Source organism: Canis lupus, chromosome 25 (genome assembly GCF_011100685.1).
Source record: "Canis lupus familiaris isolate Mischka breed German Shepherd chromosome 25, alternate assembly UU_Cfam_GSD_1.0, whole genome shotgun sequence".
NCBI lineage: Eukaryota > Metazoa > Chordata > Mammalia > Carnivora > Canidae > Canis > Canis lupus.
The window spans coordinates 44676411-44698532 of NC_049246.1; the positions used below are offsets into that span (position 1 = coordinate 44676411).

At 48.2% G+C, this 22122-nt stretch overlaps 1 protein-coding gene across 1 annotated transcript in view; it reads right to left on the minus strand.

The window, feature by feature from the left end:
* The window catches only part of NGEF (neuronal guanine nucleotide exchange factor), a 39277-nt gene that overhangs the window by 16668 nt on the left and 487 nt on the right, over nt 1–22122 (minus strand). Inside the window, exons 2-3 of the mRNA XM_038574217.1 lie at nt 21787–21929; nt 15559–15863 (exon numbers count right to left, since the gene is read on the minus strand). Of these exons, the coding sequence (XP_038430145.1) occupies nt 15559–15863; nt 21787–21929 (448 nt within the window). The remainder of the gene's footprint in view (nt 1–15558; nt 15864–21786; nt 21930–22122) is intronic.

Below are 22122 nucleotides of genomic sequence, written 5' to 3' on the forward strand. Positions count from 1 at the left end.
CCGTGTTAATGGACCACAGCTGTCTGAGGCCACCGCCTTCCCTTTATCACGATGTGGTCATGTGACCTGAGTCACAGGTCCCCCTGGATGGAAGCTGCCCCCAGGACGGAAGCCGTCCCACCGCCTGCCTCCCTGCCACTGCCGTCAGGTGTGGCTTCAGCACAGCTGGGAAGCAGAAGCAGCCCCCTCCCCACAGTCCCGGTTTGGGGGTGGGGGCCCACCTCTTCCCAAATCCCAGGCTATTCCCAGGACAGGCTGTCCATGGCGGCTGGATCTCAGCTCCCATCTGAGCAGGTGAAAGGAACAAAATGGGATCTTCTTAGGTAGTCTGCATTTTTCCACCTGCTTGGGACTGAATTGTGTCCCCCCAAGCTCATAATGTTGAAGCCCTAGCCCCCAGTATGACTGCAATTGGAGATGGGGCCTATGAAGAAGTCATTAAGGTCTAATGTGATCATAGAGGTAGGGCCCTGATCCCCTATGACTCTGTCCTCATGAGAAGAGACAGAGACACCAGGGATGCAAGCCAAAGACAGCGGTCCCATCAGATACCAAGGTTGCCGGGACCTCAATCTTGGACTTCCAGCCCCAGAACTGCGAGAAATTCATGCCTGCTGTCCAGCCTCCCAGGCTGGGCAGTTGGTTATGGCAGCTCAACCTGGTCAAGTGCCACCTAATTTCCCATCCAGCTCCAAGAACTGTGGCCCTTTCCATCCTCTGGGCCGACATTCGCTAGCCATTGGACTGGATGTGGACTGGAAGGCAAGGCCAGGAGCCCCCTCCCAACACAGGACACACACCTCTCAGGGAACAGGGAAAAGTTGGGCATTATTCCAAGTCACTGGAGCAAGGCCTGGGAGCAGAGTCAAGAGAAAAGAGACATTCTCTGCTGCAGGTCCTGCGTCACTGGGGAGACTCAGACCCAACAGATGACTCTTCACAGGTGTTCTGTGAAACAGCGTGCGCGGCTTCCAAAAATACCGCACCGGAAGACAAAGTTCATTTGGCAAGAACTGAGGACCATTCCTGCTGCCCCCACCCCTTGCCAGAATGAGGCATTTTCTCTCCCTAAATCCAGGAAACTCTTGGCCCTGCTTCTTGCTTGGTCACCATGCTCCTGCTCAGACACAGACTGAGCAACACTCTCCTGGTGAGCAGGGATCATGAATACCCTCGTCCGTGCAAGGTTATCAGAGACACACAGCCCCGGGTGCAAGCAACAGCTGCCACTCATCAACACCCAACAGGTGCCTGGCGTGATGCCATGTGCTTGTGAGGCATCACCTGACTCAGTCCTCACCACAACCCTGGAGGTCCCCCAGACTGTCCCCACAGATCAGGGTGCTAAGGTCCCATGGCCTGTGAGTGGCAAAACCAGGGTTTGTGCAAAACCAGGGTTTGTCCTTTTGACTCCAGAGCTCTGTGCCTTGACTGCTCTGCTACGGAACAAGAAGCCCTTCCACGCAGACACCAAGTTTTCCCACCAGCCCAGGGCCCAGCAGTGCCAGGCCAGCACCCTGCGTCCTCAGAGGTGGGCCTGCTGTGATTTGTACAGAAGCCCCCTCCCTCCTATGCTGGCCCCTGTAGACTGTAGACTCTCTCCGGGTCCTTAATTATCTGCTTGTTAACATGGTTCTTTCGAGTAGGTGCTTCATACATTTGTTAAAGGAAAAACCTCCTCAGTAGCGCTCTCATGCGTAAACCAGATCCCCAGTCCTGGTTTACGGATGACACACTCGTAACTTCCTCCCACGGGTTCTGCTCCCCAGGGCCCCCTGCTCCCCACGCTCGGAGCGCCCACATCTGTTTACAAGGACACCACTGGCTGCATTATACGTTCATCCTTCTTTCTAGGCTCCTGCTGGCCGTCCAGTGTCCCATCCTCTCTCCTGGACGGCTTCCTGAAGTGGCAGGTACAGGAAACTCAATGCTCCAGAAGCTTACTGGCCACCTGCTGAGAGCTGGGGGCTGCCAGACACTGGGGATCCCGAGATGACCAAGACCTACCCCTGCCCCCTCGGAGACCCTCGGCCCAGGAGACCTCAAGCGTGGGGGGCCAGACTTTGCGCTGCTGCCCAGACCTCAGCTCAGTCATTCCATAAACCTGGACCAAGAGCCACCTCCAGGACGTGACTGGGCTCAATGCTGGGGACACAAAGGCACAGAAGCATGCTGTCACCAAGGATGCAGCCTGGGCACGGCCGATGACAGCTCAGCGGTGACCCTGACAGTGAAGTGGGGAAGCAAGGAGGAGGCCGTACCCCAAGCAGCAGGAGAAGCAGGCAGCCAGGGAAAGGTTCTGGAAGGGGCTGAGAGTTAGCCAGGCAAAAGTGGGGGAAAGCCAACATTTTTCAAGCTGGTCCCCTGACCACAGGTGTTTGTGCAAATGCAGATCCCCAGGCCTCGCCCCGGGTCCACACATAACCTGTCTTTTAACAAGATGTCCAGGTCCTCGTGAGGTGTGGCGGTGACTGAGGACCCTGGCACCCGAAGCTTCTGCAAGTCACTTGGGAGCTTTCTTACTTGTCACTCGGAGCTCCTAAGTGTTAGGGCACCTGCCTGATGCCTATCTTCCCTGGTACATTTGCTTTTAGCTGGAGGGCGGGAGGAGACAGAGAGGAAGCTGGGCCATAATGCCAGGGGTCTCCTTCTAGAGCACCCCACTACCTTAGAGGTTGCGGGGACATAACCCATGGACACCCTGGTTCAGACCCCTCGGTCCAGTCTCCAGGCCCCACAATGTGCCAGAGGGAGTTATGGCCACAAAGGCTGGGCCTTATGCTCCAGATGACCACACGCTTCCTCCCTCCTCCGGGGCTGTCACAGGAGCCAGGGTGAAGGGTGGCCAGGCCCGTCCATGAGAGGCTGTACCTGCACTTTGCTCTGGGGCCTTGAGTCCTTCTGTGCCAGCGTGGCCACCCCCAGCAGATGCCCCTCCATGCTCCAGGCTGGTCCCTCCCCTCCACGACCCGACTGGAACAGCACAAAGCTTTGCCACTTCTGGGGCTAGCCCAATAATTCACTATCACAGGTATTAAGGTGGCTGGAAGTGACTCCAAAAAGACACTCAGTAAAGAACAAGCTCCTGAGAGTGTCTCTCTTCCACGAATGATGATGGATCAGACTCCAGAGTGCACACCTTGACCCGCTGCAGTGGGGTCTGCGGGGTCCACCTGAGGCCTCGGCCATCACATGTCACACAGCGTGGCGACAACGACCTCGGGGTGCTGCTGCGGGCCTAGGGCTCACATATGAAATTGTAGCTTCCTGCAGCCCTGGGGCAGGGGGCCCTGAGCACCCCTAACGTAGGTATAAACTTTAAAAAGACACAATCTTACAACGATGCCTCACTCACAGTAAGAGAAATGGAAATTAAAACCACAACGAGATATCGCTGATTATCTAGCACATCAGTCAAGACAAAATGATGGGCTCATGTACAGTGGTGATGTGGAGCGAGCACCCTCATACCTCAGTGTGAAGATAGCATCTCCCAAAATTTAAAAAGCAGGGAACTCAACTCCTCAATTCCACCTGGCAGTTTCCGTGGTAATCCACTGCGAGGATTTCAGTTTTATATAATAATGCATTGAATGTCCTGGACCCGCAACATTTCTAATCGCAAATAGCCATCCGTTGGGGGGCTGGCTAAAGAAATCAAGGAACATCATAAACAACAGAGATCCATAAAGCGAACCAAAAAAAAAAAAAAAGAAAGAAAGAAAAAAGAGAATGGGGTGCTCCATTTGGGCCGATGTAGAAAGATTTTCAAAACATTTTTCCAAGTTGAGAAAGCAAGCACAGCACATAACCACGTAATAGCAGGTTCACCATGTGTGCGGCACACGGACGCCGCCCTCGGGGACCAGGCACAGAGGAGACGTTTTTCACCGTAAATCCATTTACTCTTTTTGCACTTTTCTTTTTTTTTTTTTTTTTAATGATAGTCACAGAGAGAGAGAGAGAGGCAGAGACACAGGCAGAGGGAGAAGCAGGCTCCATGCACCGGGAGCCTGACGCAGGATTCGATCCCAGGTCTCCAGGATCGCGCCCTGGGCCAAAGGCAGGCGCTAAACCGCTGCGCCACCCAGGGATCCCTCTTTTTGCACTTTTCATCAGGTACGTAAGTTATTTATCCAAAAGATTCCTTTCAAAAATGACAAATGCTAACATCACTTTGTGGCAAGAATTACAGGTGTTTATCATAGGACAGGAGCTGTGTGATGTCCTGTGTGATGGCTATCGTCCTTAAACCGTGGAGCAAAGTCCCTGTCCCTCCTAACTGGAGACTCATTTGTTGAATTGTTAAAGTTTATCCCAAAGAGACAAGTATGTGGTTCAATGAGGGTTGGTGAGCAAAATAACAGTCACGATTTAATTTCTTTTTTTGAAATCTTTTTTTTTTTTTTAAAGATTTTATTTATTTATGAGAAACACAGAGAGGCAGACACAGGCAGAGGGAGAAGCAGGTCCATGCAGGGAGCCCGACATGGGATTCAATCCCGGGTCTCCAGGATCACACCCAAAGGTAGTGCTAAACCACAGAACCACCCAGGCTGCCCACGATTTAATTTCTTGATAGAGGTACATCATATTAGGGTGCCTGGGTGGCTCGTCGGTTAAGGGTCTGCCTTTGGCTCAGGTCATGATCCCAGGGTCCTAGGACGGAGTCCTGCATAGGGCTCCCTGCTCCTCCGGGAGTCTGCTTCTCCCTTTCCCTCTGCCCATAGCATGCTCTCTCTCTGTCAAATAAATAAAATCTTTATAAAAAAAAAGTACATCATATTAAAAACCCATAATTTTCTTCTAAAATGGATAGTTTTTTTTAAAGTACATTAAAATTCTACATTGTGAAAACAGGTAAAAAAAAAACAAAAAACAAAAAATGTATCCTGTTTTGGAGGTTGAGCAGACTGAGATCGTAATAGATCCTGATAGATCCCCTAGGAGGCCCACACAGGATAACCACTGGGTCCCCTCCCTTCCTGCCCCTGGCAGGGTGACGCTGGAAGTCCTGACTGGGCACCCTGGGGCTGTCCCGCTGCAATAAGAACCAGCCTGTGCAGGCTGCCCCATGGGAGTGTCTGCATGACCTGGTTTCCTTGGAGATACTCAAAATATCATTCCCTGCTCAGTTTTTGAGCTGTGCACACCCAGCTCACCAAGATCAGGGACCAATGCACGTCTGTCTTTTCTATCCCCTTTGCCTAGACAGGTTCCTGGAGCTCGCTGGGGACATGGGCCATGCCAGCCACAGGAGTGACCACTCCACGTAGTATGCTTGGGCGGCCCCTCCAGGTTCTCCATTCTTTCTCAGGGTGCTGGCGTCAGGCCTAGTGAGAATCAAGCAGTGACTGATGCTTCCTCCAGTGAGGTGAGGCCCCTCGGGTCCCTCCCCTTTGCTTTTGACTCTCCCTCAGGACCATTCCACGTTCCATGGCTTTCTGGGGAAGCCCCTGCCCTCTCTACAGCTGCCTCCCTCTCAAACCTTATAATTTGAACGTACGTCTGATTATTTTCTCAAACTCTTGTGTTCTCAGACAGCAACCCCAACACCATTCCAGGCAGGAGGGTGGGAATCGAGGGCTACAGGATAAGTTTAAGAAACAGAAACTAAACCGAGAAAATCCTACCTGATGTCTAAGACCACGTGTTCCAACTTCAGCTACCTAATTTTTACTTAGAAAAGGAGGGAAACATACAATTTTGTTCTTAAATCCCAGTTCTTCAATGACTAAGACATAGGCCTACCAAAAGGCCATCATTTTGGGGTATTTTCCTTGTGTGAACAGTAGTTCATTGCAACCTGCTGCTTTTGTAGCTAAGGAGAAAAAGATGTTCCAACAACAGATTGAGCTGGTGGTACCAGTTGCCTGACTTGCCTTGAAAAATGAGAAGATCTAATGCAGAAGTCACTGATTTGGAACAAAAAAGATCTGGAGATCTCACTGCTTCCTTTGCCAAATATTAACAAAATAGAAACTCACATTAAGCTTTTTAAAATAAATATGAAAAGTCAGACCAGGGGCATCTGGGTGGCTCAGTCGGTTAAGCATCTGACTCTTGATTTCGGCTCAGGTCATGATCTCAGGGTCGTGGGATGGAGCCCCACGTGGGGCTCCGTGCTCAGCATGGAGTCTGCTTGAGATTTTCTCCCTCCCCCTCCCCCTCTGTTCCTCCCACTGCTCACTCTCTCCCTAAAACAAACAAATAAAATCTTAAAAAAAAATAAAAGTCAGACCATAAAGTCTCAGAGCAAGACACATGGCCTGTGTGCCCCTGTGATTTTCTACTGCATGTGACTGTATTTATTGTTAGGTCATCCTAGTTATTTAAATATCTTTACTGGATCTATTAGAAATGATGAAAATGTCATTTATTAAATCTATTTTTCCATGCCAATTCTACTATAGATGGAATGCTTTATCCCGCCTTTATCTTTTAATTTTTTAAAAAGATTGTATTTATTTATTCATGAGAGACACAGAGAGAGGCAGAGACACAGACAGAGGGAGAAGCAGGGTCCCTGCAGGGAACCCGATGTGGGACTTGATCCCAAGACCCTGGGACCACGACCTGAGCCAAAGGTAGATGCTCAACCACTGAGCCACCCAGGTGTCCCTATCTTTTAATTTTTTTTAAAAAAAGGTTTTATTTATTAGAGAGAGACAGAGAGAGAGAGAGAGAGAGAGAGAAGCACAAGCAGGGAGAAGGGCAGAGGAGGAGGGAGAGGGAGAAGTAGACTGTGTAGCACAGAGCCCACCACCACAGAGCTGGATCCTACAACCCTGAAATCGAGACCTGAGCAGAAACCAAGAGTGCATCCAGGTGCCCCTCTATCCTGCCCTTTAAAAACTTAATGTGTCATAAATATTCACCTTGTTCATTCTTTGAAAATATATATATATTTTACATGTTTTCCCTGTGTACACTGTCTTACTAAGTAGTTCCCCTATCATTGGGCATTTTGGGTTCTTCCTCCCATTCTTCCCCTAATTTTTGCTGGAATCAACATCCTTATAAACAAGTATTTGTGCATATTTCTGATTATTTTTCAAGATAAATTTCTAGGAATGGTAACACTAGACAGTGTGCAAACATACCCTTGTAAGGGTCTGGTACACACATTGCTGTTTTCTCCCTATCAGTGTGTTTGAGAGTACTCATTGAAAAATCTGCCCAACACCAGGTTTTAAATATATTTATATTTTAAAGTCTCTGCCATTTGAAATGCCTCAATGTTGTTTTAACTTGGACTTCTTTGATTAAACCAGTGAGTTTGATTTCTCCCCTCCCACCCTTTAAATTTAATCACCGGCCACTTGCAATTTTCCTGGGAATTGTTCTGTCCATTTTTCTTTGGGATACTCATCTTTTTCTAATTGATCGAGACCTGAGTTTTGCTCACACATACAAAGACAACTAAGTTTTGGATATTTATCTTAGAATCAGCCATTTCCCTGAAATGCCTAATAAGGATCCAGTGCTTTTGATTCCCTCAGGATTTTTAAGTAGGCAGCCATCATCGGCAGGTAAGGGTGGCTTTGACTGTCCTTGCTTATGCTTTATCTCTTATTTCTTTCCTTGTTTTGCTGGACTCGCTAGAACTTCCAGAGCAACACTGGTGTTAGCAAGCTTCACTGTCTTGCCTTGATCGCCACCAACAACAATTCTTCATTAAATGTGATCTTGGATATAGACCTACGATGGTCTTTATAAATTTCCAAAACTATCCTGAGTTTTGTTTAAATGGAAATAAATGTCCTATTTCCCTTTTCAACGTCTTTGAAGGTCAGGGTATTCTTCTCTGGCCTATTGATAGGATACATTCTGGCCCCAAACTTCATACCATCTTTGCATTCATGCATATGTGTTCAATATATGTTATTCTTTTTTCTTTTTTAAAGATTTAAATTTATTTATTTGGGAGAGAGAGAGAGAGTATGTGTGCGCACAAAGGCGTGGGCAGAGGGAGAGGGAGAAGCGGATTCCCCACTCAGGGGCGCTGCCCTCACAGGACTCAGTTTCATGGGATGAAGCTCTGGCCAGGGGGGTCAGGAGGGGCTTGTCCTAGGAGGTGACACTGGATGTGACAAGCCCATTCCCAGGGGACAAGGGAGCCTGACATGGGGCTTGATCCCAGGACCTCAAGATCTTGACCTGAGCTGAAGGCAGACACTTAACCAACTGAGCCACCCAGGTGCCCCCTCAATGTATGTTATTCTTTTAATGTATCTCCAGATTTGATTTTCTTATGTTTCATGTAAATTTTTGCTTTAATTCACAGTAAGACAGATCTAGGTTTTGTTTTGGGGGTTGGGGCGGGCGGGGGGGCAGTGCTTCTTTTGTTGGATTGAACAGAATGAGGACATTCAATCTGTTTCTTTTCCTCTTTCCCCTCTTTTATGTTTTAGTTTTTAAATTAGTATGTGGTAAAATTGACTTTTGATGCACAGTTCTAAGAATTTTAACACAGGTATAAGATTCTTGTAACCAACACCATAACCAGGACACACAGGGTTCCATTACTCTGAAAAAGCCCCCTGTGCTCTCCTGTTCTGGTCACACCCTCCCCGCCCTCATCCCTGGCGATGACCACTGATCGGGCCTCTGTCACTGCAGCTTTGTCTCGTTCAGCGTGTCCTACAGATGGAATGACATGGTGTGTAACCTCCCTGATTTCCTTCACTCAGCAACATGCCTTTGCATTCACCTAGCTGGTGTATAGCAATAGATCTTCTTTTTAGGACTAAGCACGCCATCGTACAGACTTTCCAGAGTTTATCTGTTAAAGGATATTTGGTTTGTGCCCTGTGTTTGGCTATTATTAATCGAGCTACTATAAACATTCACCTGCAGGTTTTTGTGTAAACCTAAGTTTTTATTTCTATAGGGCAGTAGTTCTCAACCATGAACTACTTTTGCTTCCCAGGGGACCTTCAGCTAGGTCTCGATTCATTTTTGGTTGTGACAACTGGGGGTAGGATTTTACTGGCATCTAGTAGCAAGGACCTCTTACAACGCACAGGAGAGCCACCCCTCTGACAAAGAATGATCCAACCCCAGATGTCATCCTGTCGCTTTTGAGACGCTGCCCTAGGTAAACACCCACAACTGGGACCTCCGGGCTGTATGTGGTCTGTGTCACTTGTAAGAAACCACCAACTCTTTTTCAGAGCAGCCAAACCATTTTGTACTCCCACCAGCCAGGTACATGAATTCTAATTGTTCCACAACCACACCAGCACTTGGTATTGTATTTTAAGTTTTTTAAGCTAGTGTGTATTATTATTATTATTTTTAAGAGGGTTTTTTTGGGTAGATTTCTTGAGATTTTTTTATATAGACAATCATCATGTCCTCTGTGAATAGGGGCAGTTTATTTCCAGCTTCCCTGTGGACTTTCTCTTTGACTCAGGGATTACTTAGAAACATGCCCCTCGATTTCTAAGTGTTTGGAGATTTTCCTGTTACCTTTAGGTCACTGATTTTTATTTTAATTCTATTACAATTACAGAACATACTTTGTATGATTTGAATTCTTTTCAATTTGTGAAAGTGTGGTATGGTCTGCCTTGGTGAATGCTCTGTGTGCACTTGAAAAATAATGCGCGCTCTGCTAGGTGTTGAGTGGAGTGTCCTAGAAATGCTATTAGTTCCAGTTGGTTCACAACACTCAACTCTTCAATATCCTGACTTTTTTCATGTCTCCTGGTCCCACTGATTACAGAGAGAAAGGAGTGCTGAGTGTTTAATGAGGTGGATTTTGTTTTAATGTGTGTGTGTACTACAGGGATGCCTCAGTGGCTCAGTCATTGCGCATCTGCCTTGGGTTCAGGTCGTGATCCCAGGTTCCTGGGATGGAGTCCCATATCAGGCTCACCTCGGGGAGCCTGCTTTTCCTTCTGCCTATGTCTCTGCGCTTCTCTGTGTCTCTCATGAATAAGTAAATCTTTAAAAAAAAAAAAAAAGTGTGTGTGTGCTACTGATCAGATTTGGTTAGAATACCTTCAACCAAATGATTTGTGTATTTCCCTCTTTTCCATGCTCTGGACCATGGGTCAGCAAACCATAGCCCACAGTTTTTTGGCCAACTATAACCGTGAAAGAAGTTTAACTGGAATGTCTATCCCTTCACATGCTATTAGCGGCTATGACATTACCATGGACAGCCGAGCGGTTCTTAAAGGCTGTATGGCCCACAAAACCTAAAATATTTACTATCTGGTCCTTTAAGAAGGGACGATCCCTGCTCTAGATCTTTCCTGACCAATATAGTAGCAACCCATGGCTCTCAAAATGGAAGTTAGTTTAAATTACATAGAATTAACCATTCTGTCCCTCAGTGGCAGCAGCCATACTACAAAATGCTTGATTGTCACACGTGGCTGGTGACTTTGGGAGATGCAAATGTAGAACATCTCCAACGCTGCAGAAAATTCTGCTGGACAGCAGTGTTCTAGACTACTCCAAGTGACAGGGGCTCTTTGTGCTTTGACCACTTGGCCCAACTCAGTCATCTGGGGGCAACATCTCTTTTGTAGATTTCTTTTGGTTACCTGGTATATTTTGGTGTTTAAGAAATTTTTATTTTTGAGTCAATTTTTGGTAGCTTATATTTTCCTAGAAAGTCCTTCATCTCATCGCGACTTTTACGCAGGATCTATTGATCTCTACCCTATCTGCTTTCCTTTGGACTGTGTGTGTGTGTGTGTGTGTGTGTGTGTGTGTGTTTCCCCCTGAATGTCTCAAGCTAACATCTTAGCTCGCTTAATTTTTTATTTATTCCTTATTTAACAATTAAAGCATGTAAGGTTGTGAATTTTTATTCAAATGCAGCTTTGGGGGCACCTGGGTGGCTTAGTTGGTTAAGCATCTGCCTTGGGCTCAGGTCATGATCCTGGGATGATCCTGGGATCATGCCCACCCCACCCTCAGGGCTCCCTGCTCAGCGAGGAGTCTGCTTCTCCCTCTCCCTCTGCTCTTCACCCTACTTGTGCTCGCTTTCTCTCCCTCTCCCTCTCTCTCTCTTTCTCTCTCTGTGTCAAATAAATCAATAAAATCTTCAAATTCAGCTTTGGCAGTATTCCATATTTTTAAAATGTAGCATCTTCCTCATTATCCTTGAAGTAATCTATAAATATAAGATTGATTTTCTTATCTCAAAGGTTAGGAGCATTTTAAACATTTCTGATTTGAGGTTTTTACATTGTTCAAATTTATTTTCTTGTTTCACTGCACCCTAGTGAGAGATTATGACCTATATAATTTTATTTATTTTTTTTAAATTTTTTATTTATTTATGATAGTCACACACACAGAGAGAGAGAGAGAGAGAGAGAGAGAGAGAGAGAAGCAGGCTCCATGCACCGGGAGCCCGACGTGGGATTCGATCCCGGGTCTCCAGGATCGCGCCCTGGGCCAAAGGCAGGCGCCAAACTGCTGCGCCACCCAGGGATCCCTATAATTTTAGTAAATATTTATTGAACTTTTTCTTGTGGCTTAATATATGACCACTTCTCAGTGGTATTTATGGATACTGGGAAATAGAAGATTGCTTCTCTCAAGCATATATTTCTGTGAAATATATGTCTCACACAATTTTAAATTTCTTAGTAACCATTTAGTAGCCATTCAAAAAGGTAAAGAAACAGGAAAATTTTAATATAGTTTATTTAATCTAACATATCCAGAATATGGTGTCAGCATGTAATATAAAAATTATTAATATGGTACCTTTGCTTTCTTTTCATTTGTACTAAGACCTCAAAATTTGGTGTGTATTTTCTACATTTACCATGTTTCCATTAGGATTAGCCACATTAAGTGTTCAGTAGCTACCAGTGGCCAGTGGCTCCTGCATTGGGCAACACAGCTGCCACGACTACAAAGTTCAGTAAAAGTATTCGAGTTCACTGCATTACTTTTTTTCAGATTGCTTATATCCATGTTATGTCCCACTCCTACAGAAATAGTGTAGCGTGTACGGCAACTTCTGCTCATGTTTCTGACAGATTCCACTCTATCTGGCTGCCATCTCATAATAGTTGGCAATATTACCTTTTCATTGTAAAGTGAACCTCTTAGGAATGGCCTTCCTAATCATAGACATAACGTCCAGAAGACCAGGTTTTAAAAAAAGAGAAAGAGACTGGCAGGTTTTCTATAAAACCGATGAGATATTTTCATGTGAAAAGAGACACCACAAAGCAAGGCGGCACTTAAATGCTCAATTGATGTCAGTGTGTCCAGCTCTTTACCTTGTTAACTCATTTATCTTCACAACCCTGTGATGCAGGTACTAGGATTATCCCAGTTTTACAGATAAGGAAACAAGAGCATAGAGAGGTTAAGTACTTGCCCAAGGTCACACAGCTAAGAAGTATCAGAACTGGGATCCAAACTCATGCTACATCACTTCTCCTACTACACAGAAGAAAACATTTTAAACATATTTAAAAAATGTAAAACCCAGAATGTATAAAAAGCTGCCATCCATCAGGAAGAGAAATAAATATAAACTACCCAATAGAAAGAAGGGCAAAGGATAAGAACAGGCAATTCATAGACAGAGAAATGGAAACAGCTAATACACATGTGAAAATATGCCCAATTTGCAAGTCATCAAGGATAGATAGGTTAAAAGCAAGATACGATTTTTCATCCAACAGATGGGCAGATGGGAGCAGAGATCAAGAAGTCTGCTAACCAGGCTCAGGGGCTACGTGAAAATGGCCTCCCTTCACATCCTTGGAGTATTATCAAATTTGTCCTGCCTTTTTGAATGGCAACATGGCTGTATCCACCCCATTTAATTTATTTAATTTTATTTTTCTAAAGATTTATTTATTTGAGAGAGAGAGCACTCACACACAAGCAGGAGGGGCGGAGAGAGAAGCTCAAGTAGATGCCACCCTGAGCGTGGAGCCCCACGTGGGGCTCGATCTCATGACCCTGAGATCATGACTTGAGCCGAAACCGAGAGTTGGACGCACCACCCACGGGGACATCCCGGTCCACCACCGTTTAAACTGCACTACCCTGACCAGCCACAGTCTCCCACCAGCTCACTCAAGCGCCTCCCAATCAAGCTCCATGTGGCCACTTGCTGAGTCAATGGCTCGGCTTCCCTGCAAAGCTGTGCGGGATGTGCTGAGCGCTCTGGGCAGCAGGCTGCTCTCCAGGCCACCTGTGCCAGGCCACCTGCGCCAGGCCACCTGCATGCTTCTCTCCCCACCTGCGAGCCCCTTGTGGCGGTCTTTGCTCTGATTCAAGCCAGCAGCGTCAGGGCACAGGGAGTTGTCTTCATGAAAACTAAGCTGCAGTTTCTAAGTCGCTAAAAACCAAAATCAAAATCAAACGGCTGTTAGATAAAACAAATGTAAATGGAAGGGGGGAGCCTCAAAAAAGTCTGTAAGGATTTTGCATGTAAGAGTCTTCCTAAATGTCTGAACCCCCAAACCAGATGGTGTCTTAGGTCCATCCTCTATGAGGAGAGAGAAAATAGACACGGTGGGTCCTCGGGTGAGAAGCCAGGAGCCAGACAAGGCCCGTACACGTTGGCACTGCAGTTTTTAAATGATGAAAATCTATAAATGAGTAGCTTCTTTACTTTTAAAACATTTAAAAAATAGAGTGATACCTTTTATCAATGTCCAGGATACCTTTCTCCATACAAAGGACTCGTCGTTCCCTTTGTTAATTCATCCCAGATTCCACTCTGTCCCACGATATAACGGGTCTAGATTTCTAATCAGTTGGGGGATTTCTGTCTTTCCATGGAGGATTTAAGCAATTTACGCTCATTATAACGGATAACATTTGCTATGGACTCTGCTGCCTTATTTTATGCTATTGGCGGGGGGGGGCTTTTTAACTGTTTGCTCTTTTAGTACAAAGGCCCTGCTCTCTCTGCTTTGAGCTTTGCTTATGTCGTAGAAGGCTTATACCATGTTTTAAGTTCTACTAGGGTTTATCTCTAAGCTTTCCAAAGGACTTAAAATCTTTACTTCTCTAGTTATCAAGGTAAAAAAGAAGTATTTCCCCAGAAACTGGTATTTGTTCTGGGGACTAAAGAAAAAGGCCCCGTGGTGGTGATACTGTGTGAAAGAAGCTGAAGACAAAATAGTATTATAGAATTCCTTCCATATGAAAGTCAAAGTTAGGAGCAGTGGCCCTGTCTGTGGCCAGGGGATCCTGAGGTAGGAGGGATGGACAACTGCAGGGGGATTTCTCCATGTGTTCTGGCACCTTCCATGTGGTTGCTTCTCTGAGTAGGGCTCCCCCTGCCCCAGGGGACATATCTATCCACACACACCCCCACGTGCATCTTCTTTTCCAGTGGCCGGGGGGTGGGGGGGGGGTGGGGCAAGTGGCTTCTTTATGTCTCCTCCGGGGTTTTTGTGCAAAACTAGGAGAAGCCACATCAGGAACAGGTGACTACACAGGATTTACATCAGGTGTTTCATTAAACACTCCTGACGCAGCCCTTTCCGGATCCCTGCTCACAAGTCCCAAGGGCCTGGGTGGATCCCTCTCAATCCTGCCAGGTGGCTGTGCACAAACCAAGCCTCCCCATGTCTTCCCCCAGCAGGCGCAGCCTGGTCATGAGCAGTCGGTCACGAGCGGTCAGTCACGAGCGGTGCACATAGGTTACTTTTGTCTTTTAAATAAACGAGAGGAGCAAATGTTTCCGCGGACTCCAGGGCAGGAGGGACGGGGAGGGCAGGGCACCCGGGGCTAGAACCAGTTCCAGGACAGGCTGGAGGGGCGTGCGGGTACAGCACAGAGAGGAGGACTGTGGACTGAACCCAATCTCCTCCTTTCCCCCTCTCTCGCCACTTTTGAAATCTCGTGGTGACCACACACTGCACGTCCCTCCCCACCGTCCTCTCCCCTTACTGCTGATCACTGTGCTCCCATCTCTAGATCGCGGGCTTTCTCTCTACTCCCGAGTGATCTTTGCCCAACTGGAAGGAACACGCCGATGTCCCAGCTACGCACTTCCGTTACTGTGACTCCTTCGTGGATCCTCCCTCCCTGCCAGCAATAAACCCTTAGGCCGCCTGGCGCTTTTGCCTCAGCCTAGCTGATGTGCAAGGTGTGCCTGGACCATCTATGTGGTGCAGCAGGACAGGAAGGCCCTGGATTTCCGCACCGGTCTGCTCACCCTTGGGTTCAAGGGCCTCCGGAGCAAAGCGGTGGAAGTGGGCCACAGATGGCCCCCGAGCTCCCTCCCGTGCGCCCCGGGAACACCCGACAACCTCAGGCACCCAAAGGATGCCACCTTGCTCCCCGATGAAACAGCTCCGCTGCGCACGCCCAGCACTGGGCTGAGCTCTCCTAGAAGCAAACGAGGCTGGTTTGTTTGTTCTGTTTTGTTTTTGGTGCCTGTGAAACAACATGCATTTCCCTGCATGTTCTGGATGGCTAAACCCACCAGGAAGCGTTCTGGTGAGCCCGCGGGGCAGGGGGACCCCTCACGGAGGAGGCCTCCCCAAGTGCATGGAACCACCTGTCCGTTCTGCACGGAGCTCCCACCCCTGGGCAGCCCTTTACCTCCTGCAGCTTGATCTCCTCGGGCTGGAGGATTTCCAGCACCCCGCTGCTCTGGATCTCGGGCAGGTCCTGCCAGAGGTTAAATCTCGAGTGGGGGTTACTGAGGAGGCAGATCTGGGGCAGAGCCTTCCTCTCGGGCGGGCTTGCCGGCTCGTCCTCCTCCTCCTCCTCGTCCTCCTCCTCTTCTGGGGTCTCCTCGCTGGCCGGGGAGCCATGGGCATTGGTGTGTATCTCTGCATCCTGCTGCCTCCTGGTTTCAATTTCTTGGAGCGTGGATTTATCTCGGTATTCCTGATACAGGAGCCCTGAAATCAAAACAAAATCAAATTTGATTTGAAGAAAAAGGGACAGATTTCAGAGGCACGGCTTTCCAAATCACTAGGTCAAGACGTGGTACTCTCACCGAGGGCAGGGGCGGTGCCTAGGAGAACGGAAGGAAAGCCTTCCTCCCCAGAGGGCTCTCCCCGGCCCAAGGAACTGCCACCGTCTTCATTTCTTGGGGATGATCGGCATATGGAAGATTTTCCCCCCCCCAAAAAAATAAAGAGATCCCTGAACACATTAAAAATCTGGTCACACAAATATGTGGCTTTCCCCACACATACTTGGCAGACAGCTCGAGTCTAGAACTTGATGTGTTGATAACCAAGGGGCACAGTTGATGGAAATGCCCCAATTATGTTTCAACATCCCAACAGGATGCTTTCCCTAGCCTTAAGTGCTTCAATATTAAAACTTGAGCGTGTTCATTTGTGAAATGGGAATAGTTGTAGATTCTCATTTTGAAGGAGAAACTGATATTTCATCAGCCTTAGGATTCAAAAGGGGAACAATCTTTTTTTTTTTTTTTTTTTTTTTTTTTGCTTTTACAGTTTCAGGCTTACTTCCCTGACCAATTGTACTTAAAATAAATGCATTTTAAGTCTCCAAGGAGATTTGGGGGTACATATGAATCAGTACAAATGTAGCATCTCTGGAGGGAAAACCCTGATTTCAGACATCCTGGCTGCCAGGTGGAGGGACTGTCTCTTCCCAGCAGAAAAGCTTCAGGGACAAGGTGGGAGGAAGGGGGGAGGGGGTCTCGGCCCAGAAGGAGGGGAGGTGGGGACTGGGTGGAGAGGGGGTCAGGCCCCTAAGGTCATGTCTGCCGGCCATGCCATGGAGGCGGCAAAGTATCCCGTGGGCAAGAAAGAGGCCCCAAGCAAGCAGCTCCGGTCTCCATCTTCGGATGAGTGTGGAGAGGAAGAGAGATGCTGTGTTAATTCCCCAAGGGGGTGATGACGGAGGCCCAAACTGCATGTGGTGGTGCGGGATGGAGCCACGTGCCTGGTTCAGGAAACAGTATTAAGGCACAAGACGGGTCCTGGTGTCTGCCTGGTGCTGGGTCACGAGTGAGAGCCAGGTGACCAGCATGGCAACAGGGTCTGGTGGCCCCAGTCAAGGAGACAAGGAGCCCAGGAGGAGGGTACAGCTGAGGGATGGGGGGCAGCGGAGAGATCCAGGTGCACCTGAGGGGCATCCAGGTGGGGAGGGCCGGGAGGCAGCCAGCCGAACATTCCGGTCCGGCCTGCAGTCAGGGGCCCCTTGATAGTCCACCTATAAAACAAAGATGATTTTCCCAGGAGAATTCTAATTGGGATAAACGTACCACTTGTAAAGCACTTTCTCTTAGGATGCAGTACAAACCCTATTATTCCTTTCTTATCTAATAGTTAAATATATCTAAACAGGAAACAAAGGAAGGAAGGAGAGCAGACTAACTTTGAAGTCCTGAACGCGGCTGGGTAAATTATATTCATACACGGAAACCCAGTAAGTCCGCCCCGTGGGACTCCTGAGCTCGCCTCCCATGCTCCGTAACGCCGGATTACGAAGCCTCTACGGTAAGCGGAGCATTTACTTTAAAAAATTAAGATGCTGTGATTTTGCCGAGCTCCATTCCAGCAGAATATAAATGAAGGTGATCTGACAAAGGAAGGAAGAAAAGCCCCGAGTCTCTGTTAAATGTAATCCGGACTGAAGATCTATGAAGACTGAAGATCTCCTTCACGTCACTGCGTAACCGGGTTCAGTCGGGAGCCTGAGACCTAACTGTTGCGCTTTGAACCGACTCGTCTCCCGTGATTCTGGCGCGCGGTGTTTACAGGGGTTTAAACGAAACCAAGTTTCCTCGAGTTGACTTGGATTCGATTTTCAAAATGTGAATGAGCCTCCCACCTAGCAGGTACTCAAACAGTCACTGAATCGGACACCTTTTCAAAAAGCGGCTTTGAGGGCGCCTGGGTGGCTCAGTCTGCAGAGCATCCGAGTCTTGATCTCAGGGTCGCGAGTTCAAGCCCCATACCGGGTGTGGAGCCTACTTTAGAAACAAAAATGCAGTTTCTAAGCCTCACCGAAGCATCTAACCAATTTGGCATCTTTTTGAAGGTTCAAAAATATGTCTTATACATGCTATCGTCGGCACATCATGGATAACTACTATCTCCAGCATCTCAGTGTGATACATATGGTGAAAAGAGACAAAAATATCAGCATTGTGGGTAGCTGGGTTGAAAATATTAATTCTGAAATCACATTGTGGTAGACACTGTTGGCTGCCTCTCCTCTATCCCCTCACACCCCGTGTTCCCAGCTGGCAGGGGAGGGGTTTTGTTTGGGTGCTGACCCATTCCGCGCTCGGGGAAGTGGGAAAATGTTGGCTGACCAAAACCCACTGTGACACTATGTTGTACACCTGCAACTAATATTTACACTGTATGCTAATCAGAATTTTTAAAAATTTTTTTAAAAATAAAAACTTTCTCTAAAAAAACAAAACAAACAAAAAAGAAAATATTCTTTAGAGAGCTCTCAAGTATAATGAGAGCTCTCAGTAGCATAACGGCTGGCCTTAGGGACTCCCTTCACAAGAGAAAAATCACAGAAATTAGGCTTAAGATTAGAAATAAATGTCCACCTCCAATGTAAATTTCCCTTAAAATCTGGCCTCGTCTGCCCTATAACTCTACAGAAAGCACTCAGCCCTAATCTCTAGGTTCAAAGTGTACACATTGCTCACGTCTTTACCAAAAGCCAGGAAATAAATTTAACAAAAGCGCTTGGGGGAAAAAGAAAACCAAACCCTACAGTGATATTTCCCTCCTTCTTGCCAGTGGTGGGTCTAGGCATGAACATGACACAGCCTGGCTAAGGAGAGTAAGGGGACATTTTACATCTTTCAGAAGTGCTTTCCAGTCGGTTAAGCATCTGGTTCTTGATCTTAGCTCAGGTCTTGATCTCAGGATTATGAGTTCGAGCCCCACTGTGAAGCCTACTTAAAAAAAGAGAGAGAGAGGGGGCTTCCCCAAAAGACGTCCCTCCTCAGGAGACACTTAAAGAAAAACTTTTCTTTTTTTGCTTTTACATGTGTCTGTCTGTGATGCCTGGAGCTGTGGCAGCCATTTTGTGACATGAAGTGCAAATGCTGAGAATGATGGAGGGAAAGGAGCTGGTGGGTAACTGCTTGGCTGATTAAACCAATTCCAGAATTTTCTACCTCTGAATGAAAAAAAAATACTGCCATTGTTTAAGCTCTCTCTCTCTCTCTCTCTCTCTTTTTTTTTTTTTTTTGGCTGGACATTCTGTTACTTTTAGCCAAAGACTCCCAAGACAAGTAGTTTCCGAATACCTCTTTCTGAAGAATTTAGAATATGAATTTAAACACCAGTTTTCCTGGAATTACTGTGACTACAAAGAGTTATCTGACACACTGTGTAACCATTTTTCATAGCCCGTTTATTTTTATTGGTCTTAAAATTCAGATTAATAGTGTAGTCTTACCTGAGGAGCTACATGTTAACTAATTAAATGTCTATACTCATTGTTCTATTAATATGTTTTCCTATCTCATATTTTATACATTCAGCAAGCACAACTTTATATGAAAATTAACTTTTACCAGTAAAATCTTGCACCTGGTATAGTATATTTATGCAGATATACAAGACCCAGTTCCCATCTTTCCCACTTAAAATGTTTTGTACCAGGCTGGCTGTGCTGCCCTGCAAAAGGGGTAAATTCCTGGCTCCTCTTGCCAAAGCCCTGGAGTCATTCAAAATCTCACTTTCTAAAGAGAATTGTTTTTTTTTTTTTTCTTTGAATCATTCAAATACAAGCTTCTAAGGGGCGGGGGGTTCATTTATTTTTTAGTGAGCACCTTGTATGCGTCAAGCATTTATTAGCTCAGAGACAACGACAGTGGCCACATGCAGGGTTTGTGATCTGTAACGACGGTTGTGTGCCGTGTCGTGCACAATCCTGGAGGAACTCTGTTCCGGCCTCAGTGGGAGGCACTGCAGGACCTACCACAGCCGTCTACAAAATGCCCATACATGGTTTCCACTTTCCTCCCCGCTTAATTCTACTGTGACTTGCGGAATCAGTCCTTTCCTGATAACCTGGCAAAGGCTTCACTTCGTTCCTAGAGCTGAAAGCAGGTGGGGCTGTTGTAGGACTCTGCTTAGCACAGGCCCCACGTCCACAACGAGGGAAGTGAGAAGGTGCTGACAGCTCGTGCTGCCATCCATCCATCACAGCTGGTGAGCCACTACTATGGATCCAGCCCAGGAGCCGGAAAAAGATATTCACCAGTTACACCAGCACTTACTGGAGGGGGGAGAAAAGACTCCACGTCAGTCCCTATGCTTCGCCACATGGGGAACCAGGGCCAGCATGGGTGTGCACCAGAGCTCAGGGCCCCTGGCTCTCAGCTTGAAGCCTGTGCCACTAGCCTAACAGGACCAGCTGCCTCCAGGAGAGCTGTCTCCACATGCCCGGGATTGCTGACGAGAGCCTAGCCCTCTGTGAGAGGAGGCATGGAGCTCTCCGCCTGCACTCCACGTCCTTCCCAGTTATGACGCTGATTTTAGCCACAGAAGATCCCTTTCGAGAGGGTGGAAGTCAAGGTCTCTCCAGCGTCTGCCAGGGCAGAGCTGGTTTTCCTCACTACAAAGGGACAGGGAGTGTGGCAGGGAGGTGGGAGAAAGAGGTGGTGTTGAGGCCTCTTTGTTTTCAGATCGGCTCCCCCTCCATCACCCCAGCAAATAAGGAGGAAAACCTGCCACTATCACGGCCACCAGCCAGCCTGACACCCAGGGGGCCTGGCGGTGACAAAATTCCTGGAGTCAGCAGCAGCTTCCCAGCACGCGGGGTGCACTCCACCCCCTCAGCTGTGCCAGGGGCTCGACTCCTCTCAGGGATCAGTCTGGAAAAACCCTTCCCAGGGAAGAGTGGGCCGGCCCCGGGAGTCTCCTGAAGGCAGGGTCTCCTGGGGCGACACAAGCTCCACTGCCACTCCAGACACCCCGCAGCTGCCTGAACGCTGGTGGTAGAAAACGATGCTGATGTATTTAGGAGAGGACATTTCTGAACCTAGAATTTTAATTGAACGAATAAACTGCAGCTCTGACAACACCAAAGAACAAAAAAACATTTTCTAAGCAGCCGGTACGATTTTCCAAACGATGGAAACCCACGTTAACCATTTGCTGCCAACCCTGGTGACGGTGATGGGAACTAGTTTGCTGTCATTAGCAATTTCTGACTCCTAAAATCCAAGTGCTCGCCTTCCTGGGACGCCTTCTCCATCCACTTTCTGCATTCACAGCGTACTCTAGCTGCAGCTGTGCAGAAGCCAGACGCACACAGGCCGTGCCCCACACCTGGGGCCTCGTTCCTGGAAAAGCAGGTGAAACCACCAGGCTTGCCTTCCTGACCCAGGGGCCTCTGGGACCGCCCCCCCTCTCTACTTTGCCCTTCCTTCCACTGTGCAAAGTCCCCCAGGCCTCCTCCTCCTGAGCAGGGGTCTCTGCAGAAGCCTTTCTCAAGCTTTGATGTCATTCCAGGTTTCCCCCAGGCCCCTGCCAGGCCAGGTCCGGGCAGCACTGTCTCCTGCAAGGCCCAGCAGCACCTCACCCCTGAGATGACAAGGGGACAGCGGGCCCTCCCCCAGCGGAGGGCTGGGCGGCTACATCTCTTCCCAGAGCCGGACAGAAATCCATTTGCAGCAGCCCAATTATGCATCACTATTGAAATGTGACAGTCTCACCTACGGAGCCACTTCGAGCCAAATATGTCCCAAAACGTTCCTTAGCCACATCAGATACCTGTGCTCCCGGAAGCGCAACGACCTCGGGAGCAGGGGGACCGCCGGGTCCGCGCTGAAGCGCCGCCGCCGCCGGGGACACCCACCTATTTGTTCGATGAGGTTTCTCCAGGAGTCGGCGGGGATGGGGTGGATCATCTGCAGGGCCTCGGTGAGCGTGGTGGGGCTGTCGGCCAGCGCCGGGCACTCCTCGGGCGTGGCCCCATTTCCCGGGGTGGAGGACGACTCGCTGCCAAGAGCAAGGAGGGGCAGGGCCGGTCATTTCCAAGCAACGACACTCGTCGGCCGCCGGCGGGGGCATCGGCACAGGTGGCCCAGGCCCGCCGGACCCTCCCCGGACGGCCCGGCCCCGCGCCCCCGCCCCCGCCCCCGCCCCCGCCCAGGCCCTTCTCGTCGCCGCAGCGGGTGCGACCCGGTGATTC